Source organism: Diaphorina citri, unplaced genomic scaffold (assembly GCF_000475195.1).
Source record: "Diaphorina citri unplaced genomic scaffold, Diaci psyllid genome assembly version 1.1 scaffold114, whole genome shotgun sequence".
Taxonomy (NCBI): Eukaryota; Metazoa; Arthropoda; class Insecta; order Hemiptera; family Psyllidae; genus Diaphorina; species Diaphorina citri.
In genome coordinates this window covers 76,760-97,418 of record NW_007377551.1, presented here as the reverse complement: position 1 = coordinate 97,418, position 20,659 = coordinate 76,760, and the positions used below count along the sequence as shown (strand labels likewise).

Genomic DNA, 20,659 nt, shown 5'->3' with positions numbered 1-20,659 from the left:
TAGCTAACTGGTAATTTATTTCGGTTGCGGAAATGAAGGAACCAAGGGCCCTAGGAGGTGTACTGTGCATACTAAGTTAGTTTACTGTCCTACAGTCCTATGTACTCTTAGTGCTATGAACAGTGAGTTTTCATTGTACAGAGCCAAAGCTAACATGTACATTAGATACAGTAGTAAGCTAACACGTAGTCATGGCAACTGGTGACGTCATGAATTCGCTGGAGGACATGTTCAATGTTCAGTTTGTGAAATGGCAAAAAAAAACTCCCTATTGGGTGAAGTGATAATGTCAAGTATTTAACATTTGGACTTGTAGAATATGGATGTGCCATATTAGTTTGCAAATAAAATAAATACGAAAAATCAAAGTGGATAAGACCAAATAAGTGACAAATTTATGTATGTGATGCTCTGATGATTAATTGGTTTATTGGTTCTACATTTTCAGAGTTACTAGACTAGTACCAGTAAGTAGGAAAAAAAAAAAAATACCTATAATAGCAATTAATGTTCCCGAAAAGTACTATACCTATGTACATGTACTTAGTGGAACTTGAAAAGATTGTTGTAATAAGAAAGTAAGCAATAAATCTATTATTATTATTATTATTAATCTTGAAATCAGCTATTGAATAAAGTAGTTAGTACATTGTCGCACGTCGAACCCTGTAAAGTTACTCACAGTGTACATCGTCGCACGCCGCATCCTGTATACATTTCTCCAACGACCTACAAGTTTCTCACTACTAGCTCTGTAAGCTTGACGTAATCTCGACTTGTCACATAATGTACTATGTTATCATTCTCTCCATATGATGATGTATTCCATCATCGCTACATTATACTCGGGTTATGCTCCTCCAATCCTCCATAGGACTGCATATGTTATCTTGACTGATAGCGCTATCTACTGACCAAGACTGGACACTGGAGTGACCAATTTATCACCCTGACGAGGACCACCTAACGAGTGGATCTTGAGTGTTAGGGTGTAGCCATATTTAGGAAGACAAATTTTGCTCTGTGACTTTTTGCAATTCGGACTGATAGCGCTATCTACTGACCAAGACTGGACACTGGAGTGACCAATTTATCACCCTGACGAGGACCACCTAACGAGTGGATCTTGGGTGTTAGGGTGTAGCCATATTTAGGAAGACAAATTTTGCTCTGTGACTTTTTGCAATTCAAAAAATCTGGAGAATTTGGACCGATTGCAATACTTTCTCATTTCCTTGTATACGTTCCCTATACACATATAGTCACATTAGTAATAGTAAAAATCTAAAAATTCTACGCAAGCCTGGTTAGCTTGGAAGCTAGTCCGTCTGCCTTTTAAGCGCCAGGTTGTTGAGGTTGTGGATTCAATTCCCGTCCGGGGTGAACTTTACCCTAACAGATAAGGTTCGTTCTCGGAACGGCTGGCTTTCTCCTATCCTGATTCTTCTTCTTTCTTCGACTTCTTGACGACAAAACTTCCCTTGTTACAGTTCCCTCTATCACACCATCACAACTCCTGAAGAAATATTTCAAAAAATTCTGTTCTCTTGGAGGAATTCTTCAAAAATTCTGTACTCTCCACCAATCGATTTCTTGTGAAAAGTTACTTAGGAGAGACTCCTTGGTAATCTTAAATACTCCAATAGGAACTCTTGATTTCCCAAAAACCATGTTGAAGTATTTGGTTATTTGGAGATATCAGAGAGGAGAGAGGGAACAGAGAAGACAGAGAACCTTCCTTTCTGAAAGCAGAAGAGAGAATGAGCTCTGACAAAAATCTAGGTCTGAGGAAACCTCCCCTTGACCCCCTACTACCAAAACTAAAAAAGTAGGGGGTCAGGGGAAATGTAGGGGGTTGAGGGGAGGTTTCTCCTACATTTTGACCATTGGTTTGGATATTCCTTTGAGATACAAGTTACATATATTGTCTTCTTTTGAGTTATTCACAGTTTGTTCACGATCGTAATTTGTTCGCGGTTAGTCCGCGGTATTCGCGGTTTGTTCGCGGTATTCGCGGTTTGTTCGCGGTATTCGCAATGTGTTCGCGGTATTCGCAATTTGTTCGCGGTATTCGCGATTTTTTTCACGGTATTCGCGGTTTGTTCGCGGTATTCGCGGTTTGTTCGCGGTATTCGCGGTTTTTTCGCGGTATTCGCGGTTTGTTCGCGGTATTCGCGGTTTTTTCGCGGTATTCGCGGTTTGTTCGCGGTATTCGCGGTTTTTTCGCGGTATTCGCGGTTTGTTCGCGGTATTCGCGGTTTTTTCGCGGTATTCGCGGTTTGTTCGCGGTATTCGCGGTTTTTTCGCGGTATTCGCGGTTTGTTCGCGGTATTCGCGGTTTGTTCGCGGTATTCGCGGTTTGTTCGCGGTATTCGCGGTTTGTTCGCGGTATTCGCGATTTGATCGCGGTATTCGCGATTTGATCGCGGTATTCGCGATTTGTTCGTGGTATTCGCAGTTAGTCCGCGATATTCGCGGTTTGTTCGCGGTATTCGCGGTTTTTTTGCAGTATTCGCGATTTGTTCGCGGTATTCGCGATTTGTTCGCGGTATTCGCGATTTGTTCGTGGTATTCGCGGTTTATTCGCGGTATTCGCGATTTGTTCGTGGTATTCGCGGTTAGTCCGCGGTATTCGCGGTTTGTTTGCGGTATTCGTGTTTTTTTCGCAGTATGCACGGTTTGTTCGAGGTATTCGTGATTTGTTCGCGGTATTCGCAATGTGTTCGCGGTATTCGCGCTTTGTTCGCGGTACTCGCGATTTGTTCGCGGTTTTCGCAATGTGTTCGCGAATACCACGAAGGAATTCCGAATACCTCGAATAAACCGCGAATAATTGCGAATACCGCGAACAAATCACGAATACCTCGAACAAACCGCGAATACTACGATTTCACTGTGAATGACTTAAAGAAGAAGAAGAAGAAGACAATGTAACTTCTATCTAAATAACCTCAAATGTACTCTTGAAGAAATATTTCAAGAAATTCTGTACTCATTTGTCTTGGTATCCTGCGTGTTCCAGTGCCAAGTGCCTTAACGAGAAGAGACGTCGGGAGCAGGAGAACAACTACATCGAGGAACTAGCGGAACTCATCAGTGCGGCCAGCTTTGCCGAGAGTATGAGCTCCCTGGCAGTCAAACCGGACAAGTGCGCCATTCTTCAGGAAACAGTTAACCAAGTAAGTAACATCGCCGGTACTTACTTTCCGTGTCCTCAAGATAGTAAGGATTGCCGGTCATCCAGTTCGATATACGTCATTCTTGGCGTTGCTTGCAGCCACTCACTATCAGGTAGACCAGACAGGTACACCTGTTCAGGTCCTCCTGTCAGGTCTACCTGATAGTGACTGGCCTTGCGGTTATGGCCGGATTAGATGAGGTTAAACAGACAGTCCAGCTACGAGCCTCAAACACAACTAACGTCCTCCAGTAACACTCTCAGTTCAGTCGGACAAAATGCACTTCTGTACAAATCCAATTGCTCCAACCAACTGAACCAGAATATTATTGGACACCGGTGGCTACACGAGGTTTGCTGGACTGCCTACTAGCCTCGTGTCAACCGGAAGATTTATCTAGTCTCCATTAGCATGAACAAAAACTTGATATGGGTTGCAATTTTCCCTTGTCTTTTCTTGAAAAGCTGGATAGCTTTAAGTTTGAAGGAAAAAGAATCCGTTTCTCTCTACTTGAGACAGGTCAGACGGAATTTTTATAGCGAAAAGTAACGAAAAAGAGTAATGAGATACGAGATTTTCTTGGAACGTATGAATTTAACGAAAAGCTAAACGAAATGTAGGTAATCCCATGAAACCCGCTGACGAGCAGCAGGAGACGATGGAGGAGAAACAGCAACGGGTGTACCAGTATGAGAATATGCAGGTGAGTACTGAGGACTGAAAGAAAGGATTTTCCCGGCGCGAACAAGCTTAGATCAGGGTTGAATGGTAGAGATTGCCCCAGGCAATAATTTCGCCCTTCGTTGGGTTTACACTGAATTATAATCAATATAGAGTCTAAATAAATAAATGTTACAGCGCCTAATCGGGGGAAAAAAAGGAAGGATATTTTCGGCGTAAAAAAGGTTGGTATAATAATAATTGTTAAAGCGCCTAATCAGGGAGAAAAAGAAATTGAATTTTTCAAGAACTCTTATAATTGAATTTTTCAAGAACTCTGAAATTTGAAGTAAAAAAGTTAGGTAGGGATGACAGTATGACTGCTTAGGTTTTTCAGAATGGGTATTTCACATTTGGCCACAAGCTAGCCTCCTCACATTAACACTCAAATTTAACTCGGATTCCTCAAACTAAAACTTCAATTTCGGGTTCCTCAATCTAAATTTCCCCCCTCGTCAATATCGTCCTTGTGAACAGCAACAGGTTAATATGTCTAGTGAGAACCTTCTGTTGTTGAAGTTTTGATAATCTTGAGATAATAATCTCTCGTTTTTTGGCTATCGATGTCCATAGCAAAATGAAGTTTGAGAATGAGGCAATTGTCTCTGATAGCATGGTCATTCACCAATTATGTAACTTGGTACTAGAAAGATTTGGGGGATTCTCTATGAGGTTGTCTCTTCTTCCATGACCCTTTTCCTAATGTGACGGTCAAAATTCCCAAAGATAGGTAGGTACCAACAAAGTTGGCACTTTGTTTTGGGAGTTCCTTTGTATGTTGTTCAATATCCAATTCCATCTCAGAAGTGATTTCCACTTCAGATTTCCAGAGCCACCTCTTTCCTAGGACTCGGTTTTGTTCTAGCATTCAGACTTCAGAGAGTAGCTAATACTTTACCATTATTACCGAGAACCCACTGTGATGTGATTTGCTCTCCTTGCAATGATTTCAAGCGAAGAAGAATCGACACAGTACTCGTAACCAGAACCGTGATTTCAGTGTAATAGGATGAGAATCACATTCATCTTTGCTTCTATTACTGGTTCTTCCTCTTCTTTATCCACTTTATCATCATTTTGGACTATTTCTTCTTCATCTTTGTTCTCTTTCGTCTTCCTTTCACTGTGTCTTCTATCTACGGTTTTATTTTCCTCCTTGTTCATCCTCTTGTTTCGTGTCTTAGGCTAAGAACACAGTGGAGCGGCGAGCATAGAGCATAGAGCTACATCGATGATAGAGCATAGAGTACGAGCATAGAGCAAGGATTGAGGCTAGCCACAGTAAGGAGCAAAGCGCATAGATTAGCCCCATGTTTTTCCCTCCTTTCCCTATCTATATAAATAAAATTGTAGATTTGTCTGTACATTGCTTAGAATCGTGAAATTTTTAGTTATTCTTACTCCTTATGCGTCCACGATTCCAAAAATCACATTGGTTGTTGCAGTATTTTTAGTGAATGAACCAAAAAATTTTTGAATAGTTTGTTATTTTGACCAACATTACGCCTAGTTCTTGTTTCCAGTGGTAAATTAAAGCTTTCGAATCCAATACCCTGTTATAAAACATGCAAATTATTGTCTAAAATATGTATTAGCTTTTAGAATAGAGTTAGTAATGCTAGTACATATTACCGTATTATCTTTCAGCGTACTATTACCGTATCGACTATCATAAGAAATCCCTGTGTGTCATAAGCTCCAAGAGTCATAAGATATTACGTTCCGTCATAAACAGTCAGAAGTAGACACGAGAGCTTACAGTAGTCGCGTGTCATAAGCATATTGGCCATAGCGACTGACGTCATCCCCAGGCTCACCAACCTGGTAATTTGCAAAACTTGGAAAAGTGGGCGGAAACCAAGTTTCTCAATTGAGCTACCATTATACGTTCCGCGTTCGCTTCAGTTTTCTCTCTTCACCTGACGATTTTCTTCATTAGAAAGTCGAAAGAAAGGTCACAGAAAGTTGCTTTCGCGGAAAATTGCCTGATTAGAGGCTTAATGTAGGTCTTTTGAGACATTCAAAATAATTGTCATAAACAGTTACCTCCACCCTCCACCCACGGTAATGAACTTTACCTGACACTGCCAGCAGCAGTTTTGATTTTAACGGAGAGAGGTTTAGTGGAGCAATGGGAGAATTATTAAGCATAGTTTGGGGAGTGTTGCTCATTTTGAAGCACATTTTGGAAGAGTTTTGGTCATTTTGTTAAGGAAACAAACAACTCAATTTTCTGTATGGTAGCTCTGCCCCGAAGTCAATACAACGGACTGGAGAAATGGCCGTATTTACCATCCTCACAGTTTACCGTTTTACAACAGAAATGTTTTAACAACACAAGGAAGGAAGAAATATGATGCCATGTTAAAAACGACAGAAACAGAGCGCGGTAGGGGGAAAAAACGTAATAAATTCATAAGCTTACAAGAATATGCGCGATAAAGTTGTGTTACTAGAGAGAGGAATTCATTATGAGTTTGAATTAAATAATAAATCATGATTTAAATACATTAAAAACAATGCAGAAGAAATACACGGAAAGTATGGCGAGATACATTAAAAAACATTACGCCGTGTAGCGAGTCGGTAGTGAAGGATGGTAGGAGGGCCCTTAGCGGCTATGATGGGTCAATAGCGTAAGTAGGGTATTTTAGGGGTGCCCTTATACTATTTTACTGTAAGTATCCATTTTCATAAATAACCTAAGTAAAATGGTATTTACAAAGGATGTCAAAATTAAATAAATTCATTATTGGTGCCCTTATAGGCAATAGTATTAGGTCAAATATAGCCCTGCTTTTTAAGAGGACGTGTTTGATTTCATCGCTTTGCTCGTTCATTGATGCTCGTTGCTCTATGCTCTATGCTCGCCGCTCCACTGTGTTCTTAGCCTTAGTTTCCTTTCGCTGATTCTTCATCGATGTTTTCTCTGTTGCTTGTTCTTCTTTTGCCTGCTTCTTTTACTTCTCGCGAACCTTCATGCTGTTTTCCTCTATTGTTATTCATTATTTCATTCTTGCTTGACGATGCAGTGTTGTTGTTATTGCTATTGATAATTTCCTCGTTCCTTACATCCATGATGTTATGATTCGATAATAATGGAGGTTTTTTGTGTGTGCCTTGTTCTTCTTTTGCTAGTCTCCTGGTCTTGGTATTGTTCTGTTGTGTTTCAGTACTAGCATGTTCTAGAGCTGGATTTTGCAGACCTTGTTCATTTCGTTGAGAAGAAAAGTGAACCATCGATTGTGCACAATCTTTCTAACTGATGTGGGACTTGGTTGTTTTGAATAGATACAATCTAGGATTCCGGTTATTCCATTCATCAATCTTCTATGGCAGGTTATATTTACGTACTTTACTGCACAATGAATTAATAATGCTCTTCTGTGTCCAGTGTCTCATATTATTGTCTCATTTCCATGGAAACCCTGAATTCCTAATGATTCTCTGGGTCAAGTTTGGGTCGGTGTCTATTGGGTCAAGTTTGGGTCGGTGTCGCATACTACCGTATACACCCTGTATATTATACGGATAATAATGTGTAATTGTGTCCAGTGTTTGTCGTACGTGTGAAACCGTAATGCATGTGACTGGGGGTTCTCAAAGTTTCGTATTGATAGTCTGGATGGCCTAAAAAACTTCCTATACATGCCATTGTCTTCTAAAACAACATTGTAACTTGTAACGCCATAATTTGTATAATTTGCGTATGAATTGTATGCTTCTTACGAATTTCCAATATTTGGGTCGTATGCAAATATTAGTAGGGGGTCAAAGTTCAGGACCGGTATTTGCAAGTTCACTAAATCACTGAAATTTTCTCATTTTACACCTTCCTTTCGTTTTACCTAGGATTGCTTTTGCAAAGGATCAATTCCCTATTGTGTGTAATTTTCGGGCTTTTGATTTTTAGGTTTCTAAACATCAAAAGTCCTGCCTTTGATATCGCCGTTTCACAATTTTGCCCTCTCTTTCGTGCTCTTCGTTTCACTAGGTTCTTTGTCTCTTCTAACCTAAGAGTCCTTTGGGCCTAGTCCCAGATTGAGGACCCCTGACTTCAGAGTGTTGGGTGTTGATTTTATTTTCCTTCTCGTTACATGAGAGAAACGTAAACAAAAAATATGGTGGTTCGCCCTTCTGTGGCACCATTCCTGGCCGCTCAACCCGCTAAAAACCTCCCCGATCTTCTTTGTTATTCCCGGAACAACGAGGGTATTTCGTCAGGATTCGTCTGGTTAGCTTGGAAGCTAGTCCGTCTGCCTTTTAAGCGCCAGGTTGTGGATTCAATTCCCGTCCGGGGTGAACTTTACCCTAAACAGATAAGGTTCGTTCTCGGAACGGCTGGCTTTCTCCTATCCTGATTCTTCTCCTTTCTTCGACTTCTTGACGACAAAACTTCCCTTGTTACAGTTCCCTCTATCACACCATCACAACTCCTGAAGAAATATTTCAAAAAATTCTGTTCTCTTGAAGGAATTCTTCAAAAATTCTGTACTCTCCACCAATCGATTTCTTGTGAAAATTATTGTCATTCTTCAGTTTTCCTTTGTGAGTTATAAATTTTGTTTACCTAATAATTTTAAATTACTTATTTGAAAATGGATAATAATATTTCCCGATTTTGAAAATTTGGACCGATTGCAATATTTTCTCATTACCTTGTATAGGTTCCCTATAAGGGTAATAGAAAGTAAAAATTGAATCAAAACAGTAAGTTACTTAGGAGAGACTCCTTGGTAATCTTAAATACTCCAATAGGAACTCTTGATTTCCCAAAAACCATGTTGAAATATTTGGTTACAAACTTAACTGGAAACTCGACAGCCTTTTCGTTCCGTAGGACACCATAATCTTGTGCTAGGACTAGGCGACTAGGACCGCTAGGACTTTTCCATTTGGTAAAATGACTGTCATAAATTGGGTAAGAACTGAGCCAGAACTCTCTAAGTATAGGCGCAGACAAAAGCCCAATGTTGGGTCTGAGCGCATGGCAGTGCGCCAGGCCAAGTTCCCATAAGCACGCCTGTGTTGAGTTTTCATCGCAGACACTTCAGTACTTTTGAACCGTACCAGTACGACAGCGCCGCGTGCTTCGCGTCTATCTTGTACAACGCAACTTCGCGTCGTGTGAAATAAATACACATTGGTATTTGCTCGACAAGACATGACGTCATTAAATTTGTTCGCGGTATTCGCGATTTGTTCGCGGTATTCGCGATTTGTTCGCGGTATTCGCGATTTGTTCGCGGTATTCGCGATTTGTTCGTGGTATTCGCGATTTGTTCGCGGTATTCGCGATTTGTTCGCGGTATTCGCGGTTTTTTCGCAGTATTCGCGATTTGTTCGTGGTATTCGCGATTTGTTCGTGGTATTCGCGATTTGTTCGTGGTATTCGCGGTTAGTCCGCGGTATTCGCGGTTTGTTTGCGGTATTCGTGGTTTTTTCGCAGTATGCGGGGTTTGTTCGGGGTATTTGTGATTTGTTCGCGGTATTCGCAATGTGTTCGCGGTATTTGCGATTTTTTTCACGGTATTCGCGCTTTGTTCACGGTACTCGCGGTTTGTTCACGCTATTCGCGGTTTGTTCGCGCTATTCGCAACGCGATTTTTTCACGGTTTGTTCGCGGTATTCGCAATGTGTTCGCGAATACCGTGAAGGAATTGCGAATACCTCGAACAAAACCGCGAATAATTGCGAATACCGCGAACAAATCACGAATACCTCGAACAAACCGCGAATACTGCGAATTCACTATGAATGACTTAAAGAAGAAGAAGAAGAAGAAGAAGACAATGTAACTTCTATCTAAATAACCTCAAAATGTACTCTTGAAGAAATATTTCAAGAAATTCTGTACTCATTTGTCTTGTTATCCTGCGTGTTTCAGTGCCAAGTGCCTTAACGAGAAGAGACGTCGGGAGCAGGAGAACAACTATATCGAGGAGCTAGCGGAACTCATCAGTGCGGCCAGCTTTGCCGAGAGTATGAGCTCCCTGGCCGTCAAACCGGACAAGTGCGCCATTCTTCAGGAAACAGTTAACCAAGTAAGTAACATCGCCGGTACTTACTTACCGTGTCCTTAAGATAGTAAGGATTGCCGGTCATCCAGTTCGATATACGTCATACTTGGCTTTGCTTGCAGCCACTCACTATCAGGTAGACCAGACAGGTACACCTGTTCAGGTCTACCTGATAGTGACTGGCATTGCGCTTATGTTAGGATTAGATGAGGTTAAATAGACAGTCCAGCTACGAGCCTCAAACACAACTAACGTCCTCCAGTAACACTCTCAGTTCAGTCGGACAAAAAATGCACTTCTGTACAAATCCAATTGCTCCAACCAACTGAACCAGAATATTATTGGACACCGGTGGCTACACGAGATTTGCTGGACTGCCTACTAGCCTCGTGTCAACCAGAAGATTTATCTAGTCTCCATTAGCATGAACAAAACTTGATATGGGTTGCAATTTTCCCTTGTCTTTTCTTGAAAAGCTGGATAGCTTTAAGTTTGATGGAAAAAGAATCCGTTTCTCTCTTCTTGAGACAGGTCAGACGGGATTTTTATAGCGAAAAGTAACGAAAAAGAGTAATGAGATACGAGGTTTTCTTGGAACGTATGAATTTAACGATAAGCTAAACGAAATGTAGGTAAACCCTCGTAGGTAACTCATTAAAAAGTTCATAAAAAGAGAAGAAGGCATTACAGGTTTCGAAAACTAATTAAAAACTTGGACTCTCGGACAGTGCTTGAAAATGTATCCAAAGAGGAAATGTATTACGACATACGGAGGCACTTAGGGGCGTAGGTTTATGGGAAATAACAGTACAGGACAAGGGCTATATGAAATAACAGTAGGTATAGGGCTATAGGCTATAGGGTTATGGGAAATAACAGTATAGGATATAGGGTCATTTATGAATGTATGACAGTATTGACATTCCATTTCCCCAGATGATAGACACGCGTTTTCCCTATTGACGATAGAGCTTAGAGCTATGGAAACATTATTGCGCCCTGTGTGTGTTTTATCATTATTATTTTTATTTATTATTATTATATTTTTTTTTATTATTATTAATATTATTATTTATTTTTTTGCACAAAATTGTGCTGAATGGTAAAATATAGGTAAAAGTAATGATAACTATTTTCTTGATTTATCTCACGTGATTTATCTCAGTGGTTCTGTTTATCTAACGCCTTCACGCCGCATACTTAGATACTTGGATAGCTAATAGATACCATCAGTTATCTATAACTGAAAAGTGACACTTAAGGTTGAAACACACTACCATCACGTCACGTGAGCTCATGGGGAGTCAGAAATATGTAGTTCAAAGTTTTCTTATACTATTGTAGGTAATTTTTGATTAAGAAAAAAAAAAAAAAAAAAAAAAAAAAAAAAAAATGTGTACAATGAAAAATACCACATTATATTCAGCTAACATGTGCACGCATATAACATGTAATTATACATAGTTAACTTTTATACCTACGATACGAAACCATTTAGTAAAAAAAAAAAATCTTTCTCTTACACACACAAAAAACAGGTTTTAATTTAATAATAATGTTGTACAGTGTGGGAATCGAATAACGGACCTCGGTGATTCCTGTCTCCTTACTCTAGCTAACTGGTAATTTATTTCGGTTGCGGAAATGAAGGAACCAAGGGCCCTAGGAGGTGTACTGTGCATACTAAGTTGGTTTACCGTCCTACAGTCCTATGTACTCTTAGTGCTATGAACAGTGAACAGTGAGTTTTCATTGTACAGAGCCAAAGCTAACATGTACATTAGATACAGTAGTAAGCTAACATCCTTCATGCTGTTTTCCTCTATTGTTATTCATTATTTCATTCTTGCTTGACGATGCAGTGTTGTTGTTATTGCTATTGATAATTTCCTTGTTCCTTACATCCATGATGTTATGATTCGATAATAATAGAGGTTTTTTGTGTGTGCCTTGTTCTTCTTTTGCTAGTCTCCTGGTCTTGTTATTGTTCTGTTGTGTTTCAGTACTAGCATGTTCTAGAGCTGTATTTTGCAGACCTTGTTCATTTCGTTGAGAAGAAAAGTGAACCATCAATTGTACACAATCTTTCTAACTGATGTAGGACTTGGTTGTTTTGAATAGATACAATCTAGTATTCCGGTTACCGGTTACTCCATTCGTCAATCTTCTATGGCACGTTATATTTACGTACTTTACTGCACAATGAATTAACAATGCTCTTCTGTGTCCAATGTCTCATATTATTGTCTCATTTCCATGGAAACCCTGAATTCCTAATAATTCTCTGGGTCAAGTTTGGGTCGGTGTCTATTGAGTCAAGTTTGGGTCAGTGTCGCGTACTATCCTATACACCCTGTATATTATACGGATAATAGTGTGTAATTGTGTCCAGTGTTTGTCGTACGTGTGAAACCGTAATGCATGTGAGGGGGGGTTCTCAAAGTTTCGTATTGATAGTCTTGATGGCCTAAGAAACTTCCTATACATGCCATTGTCCTCTAAAACAATATTGTAACTTGTAACGCCATAATTTGTATAACTTGCGTATGAATTGTATGCTTCTTACGAATTTCCAATATTTGGGCCGTATGCAAATATTAGTAGGGTCAAAGTTCAGGACCGGTATTTGCAAGTTCACTAAATCACTGAAATTTTCTCATTTTACACATTCCTTTCGTTTTACCTAGGATTGCTTTCGCAAAGGATCAATTCCCTATTGTGTGTAATTTTCGGGCTTTTGATTTTTAGGAAGCTCGATTTCTAAACATCAAAAGTCCTGCCTTTGATATCGCCGTTTCACAATTTTGCCCCCTCTTTCGTGCTCTTCATTTCACTAGGTTCTTTGTTTCTTCTAACCTGAGAATCCTTTGGGCCTAGTCCCAGATTGAGAACCCCTGACTGCAAAGCGTTGGGTGTTGATTTTATTTTCCTTCTCGTTACATGAGAGAAACGTAAACAAAAAACTACAAACTTAACTGGAAACTCGACAGCCTTTTCGTTCCGTAGGACACCATAATCTTGTGCTAGGACTAGGCGACTAGGACCGCTAGGAGTTTTCCTTTTGGTTAAATGACTTCTACTACCAAAACTAAAAAAGTAGGGGGTCAGGGGAAATGTAGGGGGTTGAGGGGAGGTTTCTCCTACATTTTGACCATTGGTTTGGATATTCCTTTGAGATACAAGTTACATATATTGTCTTCTTTTGAGTTATTCACAGTTTGTTCACGATCGTAATTTGTTCGCGGTTAGTCCGCGGTATTCGCGGTTTGTTCGCGGTATTCGCGGTTTGTTCGCGGTATTCGCAATGTGTTCGCGGTATTCGCAATTTGTTCGCGGTATTCGCGATTTTTTTCAAATGATTTCTTCTGTCATTTCAGATTCGTAATATTAAGCAACAAGAAACCTCTAGTGATGCTGTACAACAGGGAGAAGTCTCCTCGTCCAAACCTACTGTAATAACAAATGAAGTCCTAGGTCCCCTACTATTAGAGGTAAGTAACAGAATTACAGAACCTACATATTTACTTAAGATTATGTACAGCTAGAACTTCGTAGTTGGTTTACAACCTTACACGGTAAAGTACACCTGAAATAAAGTAGGTACCTACCTACTTGAAGTTAACCAATTCGATCCTCACCTTAATTTCCCAAAGAATTTCAGTCATCCCATAATAACAAATATCAGAGAGCTGTTTTTGAAAACCCTTTCCAAAGGCGCTGGATTGTTTATATCAAAAGGTCTAGTTTGATACCCGAATCCAAAAAAAAAAAGTTTAACACAGAACCCAAATTTTTATTCCCGATAAAGGAATCCCCTCTTATCAGACTCTCACCTTTATCAAGGTATAGATAGGAATGACATAATGCATCCACCAAAAGGGCACCATGAAATAGATCCCTCTTTTCTAAACCATTTCAGTGTTTCATTTCTAACACATACTGTTTTTCTGTTTCATTCACAGGCGCTGGAGGGGTTTCTGTTTGTAGTCAATCCAGACGGTTATGTAAATTTTTGTACGGAAAATATTAAGTCCTTCATCCGATATTCCCGACAAGAGGTGAGTATATCTATGTACTTATAATGGAGGAGTTGCAAATGGGTAAAAATTAATAATAAATGGTCAATTCCTACGTAAAAAGTAGTGAAAAATCCAAATCTGAGGTCGAAACTCCGAAAAAGTAACTTTAAAAGGTCGAAAATTCAATTTTTAATTGCCGTTCTAATGAAAAAGTTCAAAGAGTTGTGACGTCAGATTTCACGTCGAACTGCGCAGAAACGCTTGCGCACAAACAAACGAAGCGGGAGTCATGAATTATGACGTCATTGCCTACGGGAGCGTATGCCGTGACGTCAAACTTCACGATTTACCGGTATTTTTTAAATCGATTTATCTCGGTATCTAGAAGCCGTAGAAGAAAAAAATTCCGTTGGTCCTCATTTTTCCTGCTCTATGACTTTGAAACATCACCCAAGTAAGCGCAACTGATCTATTATGTAGTAATGTAGTTAATACAAAGGGTCAGTGAGGAGGGTGACAAATTAAACGAAACCTTTCGGAAAGAAATCCATAATCTGAATATTTAAAGGCTTTTATTATGCAAAAAGTTCCTAACCTTGCTACGGCTAAAATTACTTTTGTGATGCATTAAGTTGTTAAAAATTAGTCCCAAAAAGAAGGATCAAAAACTTGAAAGTTGTTTTACTCAATCCTCGATTTTTATCTTAATATACCCTTCTGATATACTTTTCAAGGGGATAGGCCCCAAAATCGACTAAGGCTAGCCACTCACTATCAGGTACACCTGATCAGGTGGTCCGCCTGTCAGGTTTGTCTGTAACTTGATAGTGGCTGGCCTAAGATAAAGTTAGTATAATATTAATTCAGCATTGTAGATCCGGACTTCGGTAGGTCAAACACTCTACTAACACTATAATATTATCTTCTCCTCGCCAGGTCCTAGGCAAATCCGTGTACAACCTGATCCACCACGGAGACCACGCGAGGTTTCACAACTGCCTGGTCCCCTCTTCCCATCAGGTGAATGCCTGGACCTCCGATTCTGGCGGTCAGGCCGGCAAAAGGCCGTCCCTGACGGCGTCAACTCCCAATAGGACGTTCAACATTCGGCTCCTGGTGAAACCCGCTAACTCATTAAAAAGTTCATAAAAAGAGAAGAAGGCATTACAGGTTTCGAAAACTAATTAAAAACTTGGACTCTCGGACAGTGCTTGAGAATGTATCTAAAGAGGAAATGTATTACGGCATACGGAGGCACTTAGGGGCGTAGGGCGTAGGTTTATGGGAAATAACAGTACAGGACAAGGGCTATATGAAATAACAGTATAGGCCGGGCTATAGGGTTATGGGAAATAACAGTATAGGGTCATTTATGAATATATGACAGTATTATTAAGGCCATGCCAGTAACTGCACAGCCGCACAGGTAAGATTTTGCTCTTTAATATCTACCTTACATAGGAGCACCTGTAATGGGACCACTACTATTCTCTCCAATTTTTGGCTGGACCCTCTCTATGAGCTTTTTTTTTTTTTTTTTTTTTTTTTTTTTTTTTTTTTATGATGATGATTTACGTGCTTTTTTTATATTTACCTTTAGATCTGTGTTTTTGTATGTAAACCAGGTTGAAAATCGGTCTTCAAATGCTACTTTTGTGTTCGTTTTTGTGAGTTGAGTTTACTTCTCAGTCTTTTGGACTATTTGGTATGCTGAATCAAATGTCTCAGATTTCGCTGTTCTGACCGATTCGCTTCCAAATTTCCATGATGTCTCTTCTGCTTCTGGAAGTTCTAGCCAAAGTAAGAACTGTAATTAATCGGTGCGAAGGATATTAAAATGTTAAAGCACCTAAATTTAAAAAAAAACTGTAATTTTTACTGTAGATTTTTAGCTAAATCCCTTTTAGGGACGAGCTTTTTTACCTTCTGTGCCCACAAGGAGTATCAAAAGAAAGTTTTTACTTTCTCTTTATTCCTTAAAAAGCTTTGATTTCATTAAGAGCATGTCATTTGGAATATTGTAATTAGTGTAGAGTGTTGTAACTCTATCGCCTGTGTGTCGTGAAGGCCCAACATGTATTGTTAATGATCCCATATATCTAAACACATAATGTTCATCTAATACATAATGTACTAAAAGATCTAACACATAATATACTAAAACAGCTAACACATAATGTACTCATGTACATGGTGTTAATGTAGAGGTAGTACTAGATAGAGGTGGTACATCATAGTGCCTGATATGATGATAGTACTAAAGTGTTTTTTCCTTGAATACTTTGTTAGTATGATGAATTTTCGAGGTGAAATACTCAAAGATGCCAATGTAAAAGAAGACATTTTGGATTTTGAGAAAGAAGAAAAGGCCAAATTTTAAAAATTACCTTCATAATCTTCATATTTATTGGTAAGAAAGGCTGACAAGTTTAAAAATAAATTACAAAGCCCTAAAGGAGGGGAGTAGGTAAGTCAGACAGGGATTACATATTAATTCCAGCACAAAAAAAAAGCATTTCTTTCTGCAGTACTGTGTCCAAGCTTTCGAAAGCTACAATACACTACTCCCTAACTCGAACCCAAACTTTCCGACTGGGAAGCCACCGTGTTAACGGTAGAGGGAAGGTCATCTTGAATTTTCTCAGACATTAGGTGGATGAAAACACCAAACTCAAATTGAGGTCGAGGCAAAATCAGAGCCTACTGTTGGAACATATGTATTATTTCACCGCAATATAACTTGTCTATTATTATTACATGGTATTCATGTATTGCCAGCCGTAAGTACTTCTCTATTATAATGGGAGTGCTTCCTCTAAACCACAAGACATAGAAGGAGTCGAGATTAATTCAGGAATACTCGCATTGGAAGTTTGAGGTCCCAAGTCTATGAACCCGAAAGATCAGATCTCCTCTTTCCTACAAAATCAAGGCAATTTCCCCGGATGGCTGGTATCTGAGGGGCCTTTTGAGACATTCTAGCTTACAGAATACGTGTTTTTGTGCAGTTAGCTTGACCAACCCTAAGTAAAACAATTAAAACATAGCCCGAATATACATTATTTGTCGGTGGCAATTTTTTTCACGAATTTCGACGCACTTTGGGTCATTTTTTTCTACGATTGAACTCCGGACATTTACCTATGCAGTTTGTGCCTGATAAAATACATAGCAGGTGTTTTTAAAATTGTACTCATTTCCCCCAAGTATGGTGTGTGGATATTCTCACCTATTTGAACCAAAAACGACATATCTACCAACTGAAAAAGTTACTGAAAAGTTACACCATCTCACGAATAGTCAAAATTCGAAGGTGAGCAATGTGCCTGTTCCCTAGCACAAGGACACTCGAGGAACCAATAGAGGGAGCTTGGTGAGTAGGTAGGTTAACTCTTGGATGAAAAGGAAAGAAGAAAACAAAGACTGAAAACCCTAGGAGGACCTTGAGCTGTATACAGGGTTGAACAGAAGATACTGTGTTTTATCAGACACTTTATTGGGAGTAAGCTGGTACACCGAATAGATGTTTAGGACACCCTGAAGATCATACTCTAGAAGTTTGAATCTGTTTATATCTTGTCCATAAGAAAGTCATTGGAGCTGGGGGACTTTAAACAGGGAGTAGGCCAGCTTAGTCTGGCAGGGTACTTTTTCAGGGAGGATACCAGCCTAAAGAAATAACAGGTTGAGAGCGAAGGGTAGCCAAAACCTAATGTCAGCCCAAAATAACGTAGACCCCGTCTGAAGGTGGGAAAGTTCAGGACAGCCACATTGCTCTCACGTCACTTGAGCTCACTTGATGTGACGTGATGGTAGTGTGTTTCCTTTAGGGCCAGGGCTACGATCTCAGGTTGACATTCTGTTGATCCATTCAACCGTTTTTCATGCATCTACCCTTCCCCAGAAGCCTTAATCGCCTTTCAGTGCGCCTGCAAATAGGAGGGCTATCGGGCTAATCACGGTACGACGTTTTTTCTGCACATGGAATGAAAAGTTGGAAGTTGGAAATGCTGAGGCGGTCATGGAACATGGCCCAGGGCTCCTGCATACATAATCCCGATTCCCACGCACTCTTGCTGACTATCTAAACAGTAGTTATGTATATTAGTAGGTACCCTTCATTTTTTCCCTTTTCTCCAGTATCCCCAGACGTGACATTCCCAACGTCCCTCTGCTTGTCTACTTTCCCTTTTCATTTCATCCCTTCTCCCTCTGACCTTTCTCGTTATCCTACTTTATCTAGTCCCTGTCTATTTTTCTACTTCTTATTTTGTCCCGTCCTTCCTTCCACTTCCGTATTGTACCTCAATCTCTATCTTTCTACTTTATTTTTCCTCCTCTCTCTCTCCTCCCCTTTCCTCCTGTCCCTTCTGCCCTTTCCGTATTCTACCTTCATCTCTATCTTTCTACATGTTTTTTCCTCCTCTCCCTTCTCACCTTTCCATATTGCAGCTCAATCTCTATCTTTCTACATCATATTTCCTCCTCCTCCCCCTTCGCTTCACTACCTCCATTTCATATCCAGTCTCGTCTGCCATGAGCTATACCGTTTTTTCGCCATCTCCTGTGTTTTCACACGTGTTCAAACACAAACCCGCTGCTGGAAGTTCATACGTACGTCTGAAACTTTTTTTCATCCCCACCTTCTCTTTTCGTCGCCCTTGCGGGGAAAATTTCGCCCCTCTTCCGGGAAAGTTTCGCTTGATAAAACCAGCTGGGATTCTGGGGAAACACGAATCCCTGGGATCGTATGTGGAGGTTTTTGTCATACTGCGATGATTGGAGTTTAATTAAAATAATATATGGCTCGTGTGTACCGACATAATTTTGGAGAGTTAGGAGGAAAAGGAAGCGATATAATCCCGACGAACTGGGAAGGAAAGGAACATAGAAATTGTGTGTTGTCTCCGTTGTTTTCTTCTGAGATGATTCCCTGTCCCGAAAAATAACTTGTTAGAATTGCTGATGTGCATAATATGCATATTTTAAATTTAATTCAATTTATTATTGTGTAATTTGACATGAAATATAAGGTCTTCTATCGATACCTGATGATCTCTCTGATATGAGAGTGTAAAAATATGAGTTGAAAATTGTTAAGACCTTTGTCTTATTTGTAGATTTCAATGAAATTTCTGTGTAACTTATGCTAATATTATCTTTCGTGATATTGTCTGTAGATTTCAAATTCTTTGTAACTCACGCGAATGACAAAGACTGAAAACCCTAGGAGGACCTTGAGCTGTATACAGGGTTGAACAGAAGATACTGTGTTTTATCGGACACTTTATTGGGAGTAGGCTGGTACACCGAATAGATGTTTAGGACACCCTGAAGATCATACTCTAGAAGTCTGAATCTATTTATATCTTGTCCATAAGAAAGTCATTGGAGCTGGCGGACTTTAAACAGGGAGTAGGCCAGCTTAGTCTGACAGGGTACTTTTTCAGGCAGGATACCAGCCTAAAGAAATAACAAAGGTTGAGAGTGAAGGGTAGCCAAAACCTAATGTCCGCCCAAAATAACGCAGACCCCGTCTGAAGGTGGGAAAAGGCGAAGAAGAAAGTCATTCAATAGGTCATTTATATGACTTTTTCGAAAGAAAATTGCGAAAGGATTAGGTCCTTTACGGAGAGACAGTCTCCTTCGAACCCGGGCACTCCTGTTTACCGGGCGAGCGTCTTGACCACTTGGCCACCGAGGTGATGAGTTTATGGCCCTTTAGGACCCTTTTCTAGATGATGTTCAAATCTTCACAATCCGATATGATTTCTCACCTCGGTAGTCATTGAAAATGACAGATGAATTGTCAGCATATTTGGACCAATGGGAAGAGCGTTCATTGCTCAGTGCATTCTAAACACACAAACTGTAAACAAGTACTCGACGATGTGCGATATTGATGTTTTTTTTTGCACTGTCTGCAATCCCGAGCCTTTGGATTCTTATCAAATGCTGATAAGGACTTTATACTTCAACGGAATAATGTACTCGCGAAAGGAACGAAATTCATGAGATGTGGAACTTTTCTAAAAACTGCGGGATTGCGGGATTGGAAAAAGGTGCGGGATCCCGCGGGATTGCGGGATTGCGGGATCCCGCATTGCAATCCCTACTCTCTTCTCTCCTAAATACTTTTCTTACTGTCTTTACTTATCTCCTTCATCTTTCCTCTTCCTTTCTTTCTTCTCCCTTCTTCTTCCTTTTCTTGATGTCAACTTCTTGTTTGCTGTGCTCCCTCTTTCTTTCTTCTCTTGTCCCTTTTTCCAATCTTTTTCTTCTCCTCCTTTCTGTTTCTTCCTCTCTCTTCTTTTCGTTCTCTTTTTCTCTGCCTCTTTCTCTCTTCTTTCTACTCTCTTTTCCTCTTCACTTTTATTGTTTTTTTCTCTCCGTGTCCCTTCCTCTTTCTTTTGTCTACCTCTCTGTCTTTCATACTTCCATTACTTCTACCTCCTTTCCTCTCTCTCCTTTTGTCTCTATCTCTCTATCTTTCATACTCTCATTACTTCTCCCTCTCCCTTTTGTCTACCTTTCTATCTTTCATATTGTCGTTACTTCTCCCTCTCTTTCCCTTTCGTCTATCTCTTATTCTTTCATACATTACTCTCTGACGTCAGAGTTTTGTCTTGAGACTACACTTATCATTTCAAGTACTTAACTGTTTATCAGTACTTGAGCGAGTTTATCATGTACTCAAACACTGTGCATACTCGTTTAGGAA

At 39.9% G+C, this 20,659-nt stretch overlaps 1 protein-coding gene across 1 annotated transcript in view; it reads left to right on the top strand.

The window, feature by feature from the left end:
* LOC103524685 overlaps positions 1–20,659 on the top strand; it is an 82,781-nt gene that overhangs the window by 42,585 nt on the left and 19,537 nt on the right. The window contains exons 3-8 of the mRNA XM_026820023.1: positions 3,023–3,179; positions 3,826–3,882; positions 9,734–9,943; positions 13,297–13,410; positions 13,882–13,977; positions 14,875–15,063. Of these exons, the coding sequence (XP_026675824.1) occupies positions 3,023–3,179; positions 3,826–3,882; positions 9,734–9,943; positions 13,297–13,410; positions 13,882–13,977; positions 14,875–15,063 (823 nt within the window). The remainder of the gene's footprint in view (positions 1–3,022; positions 3,180–3,825; positions 3,883–9,733; positions 9,944–13,296; positions 13,411–13,881; positions 13,978–14,874; positions 15,064–20,659) is intronic.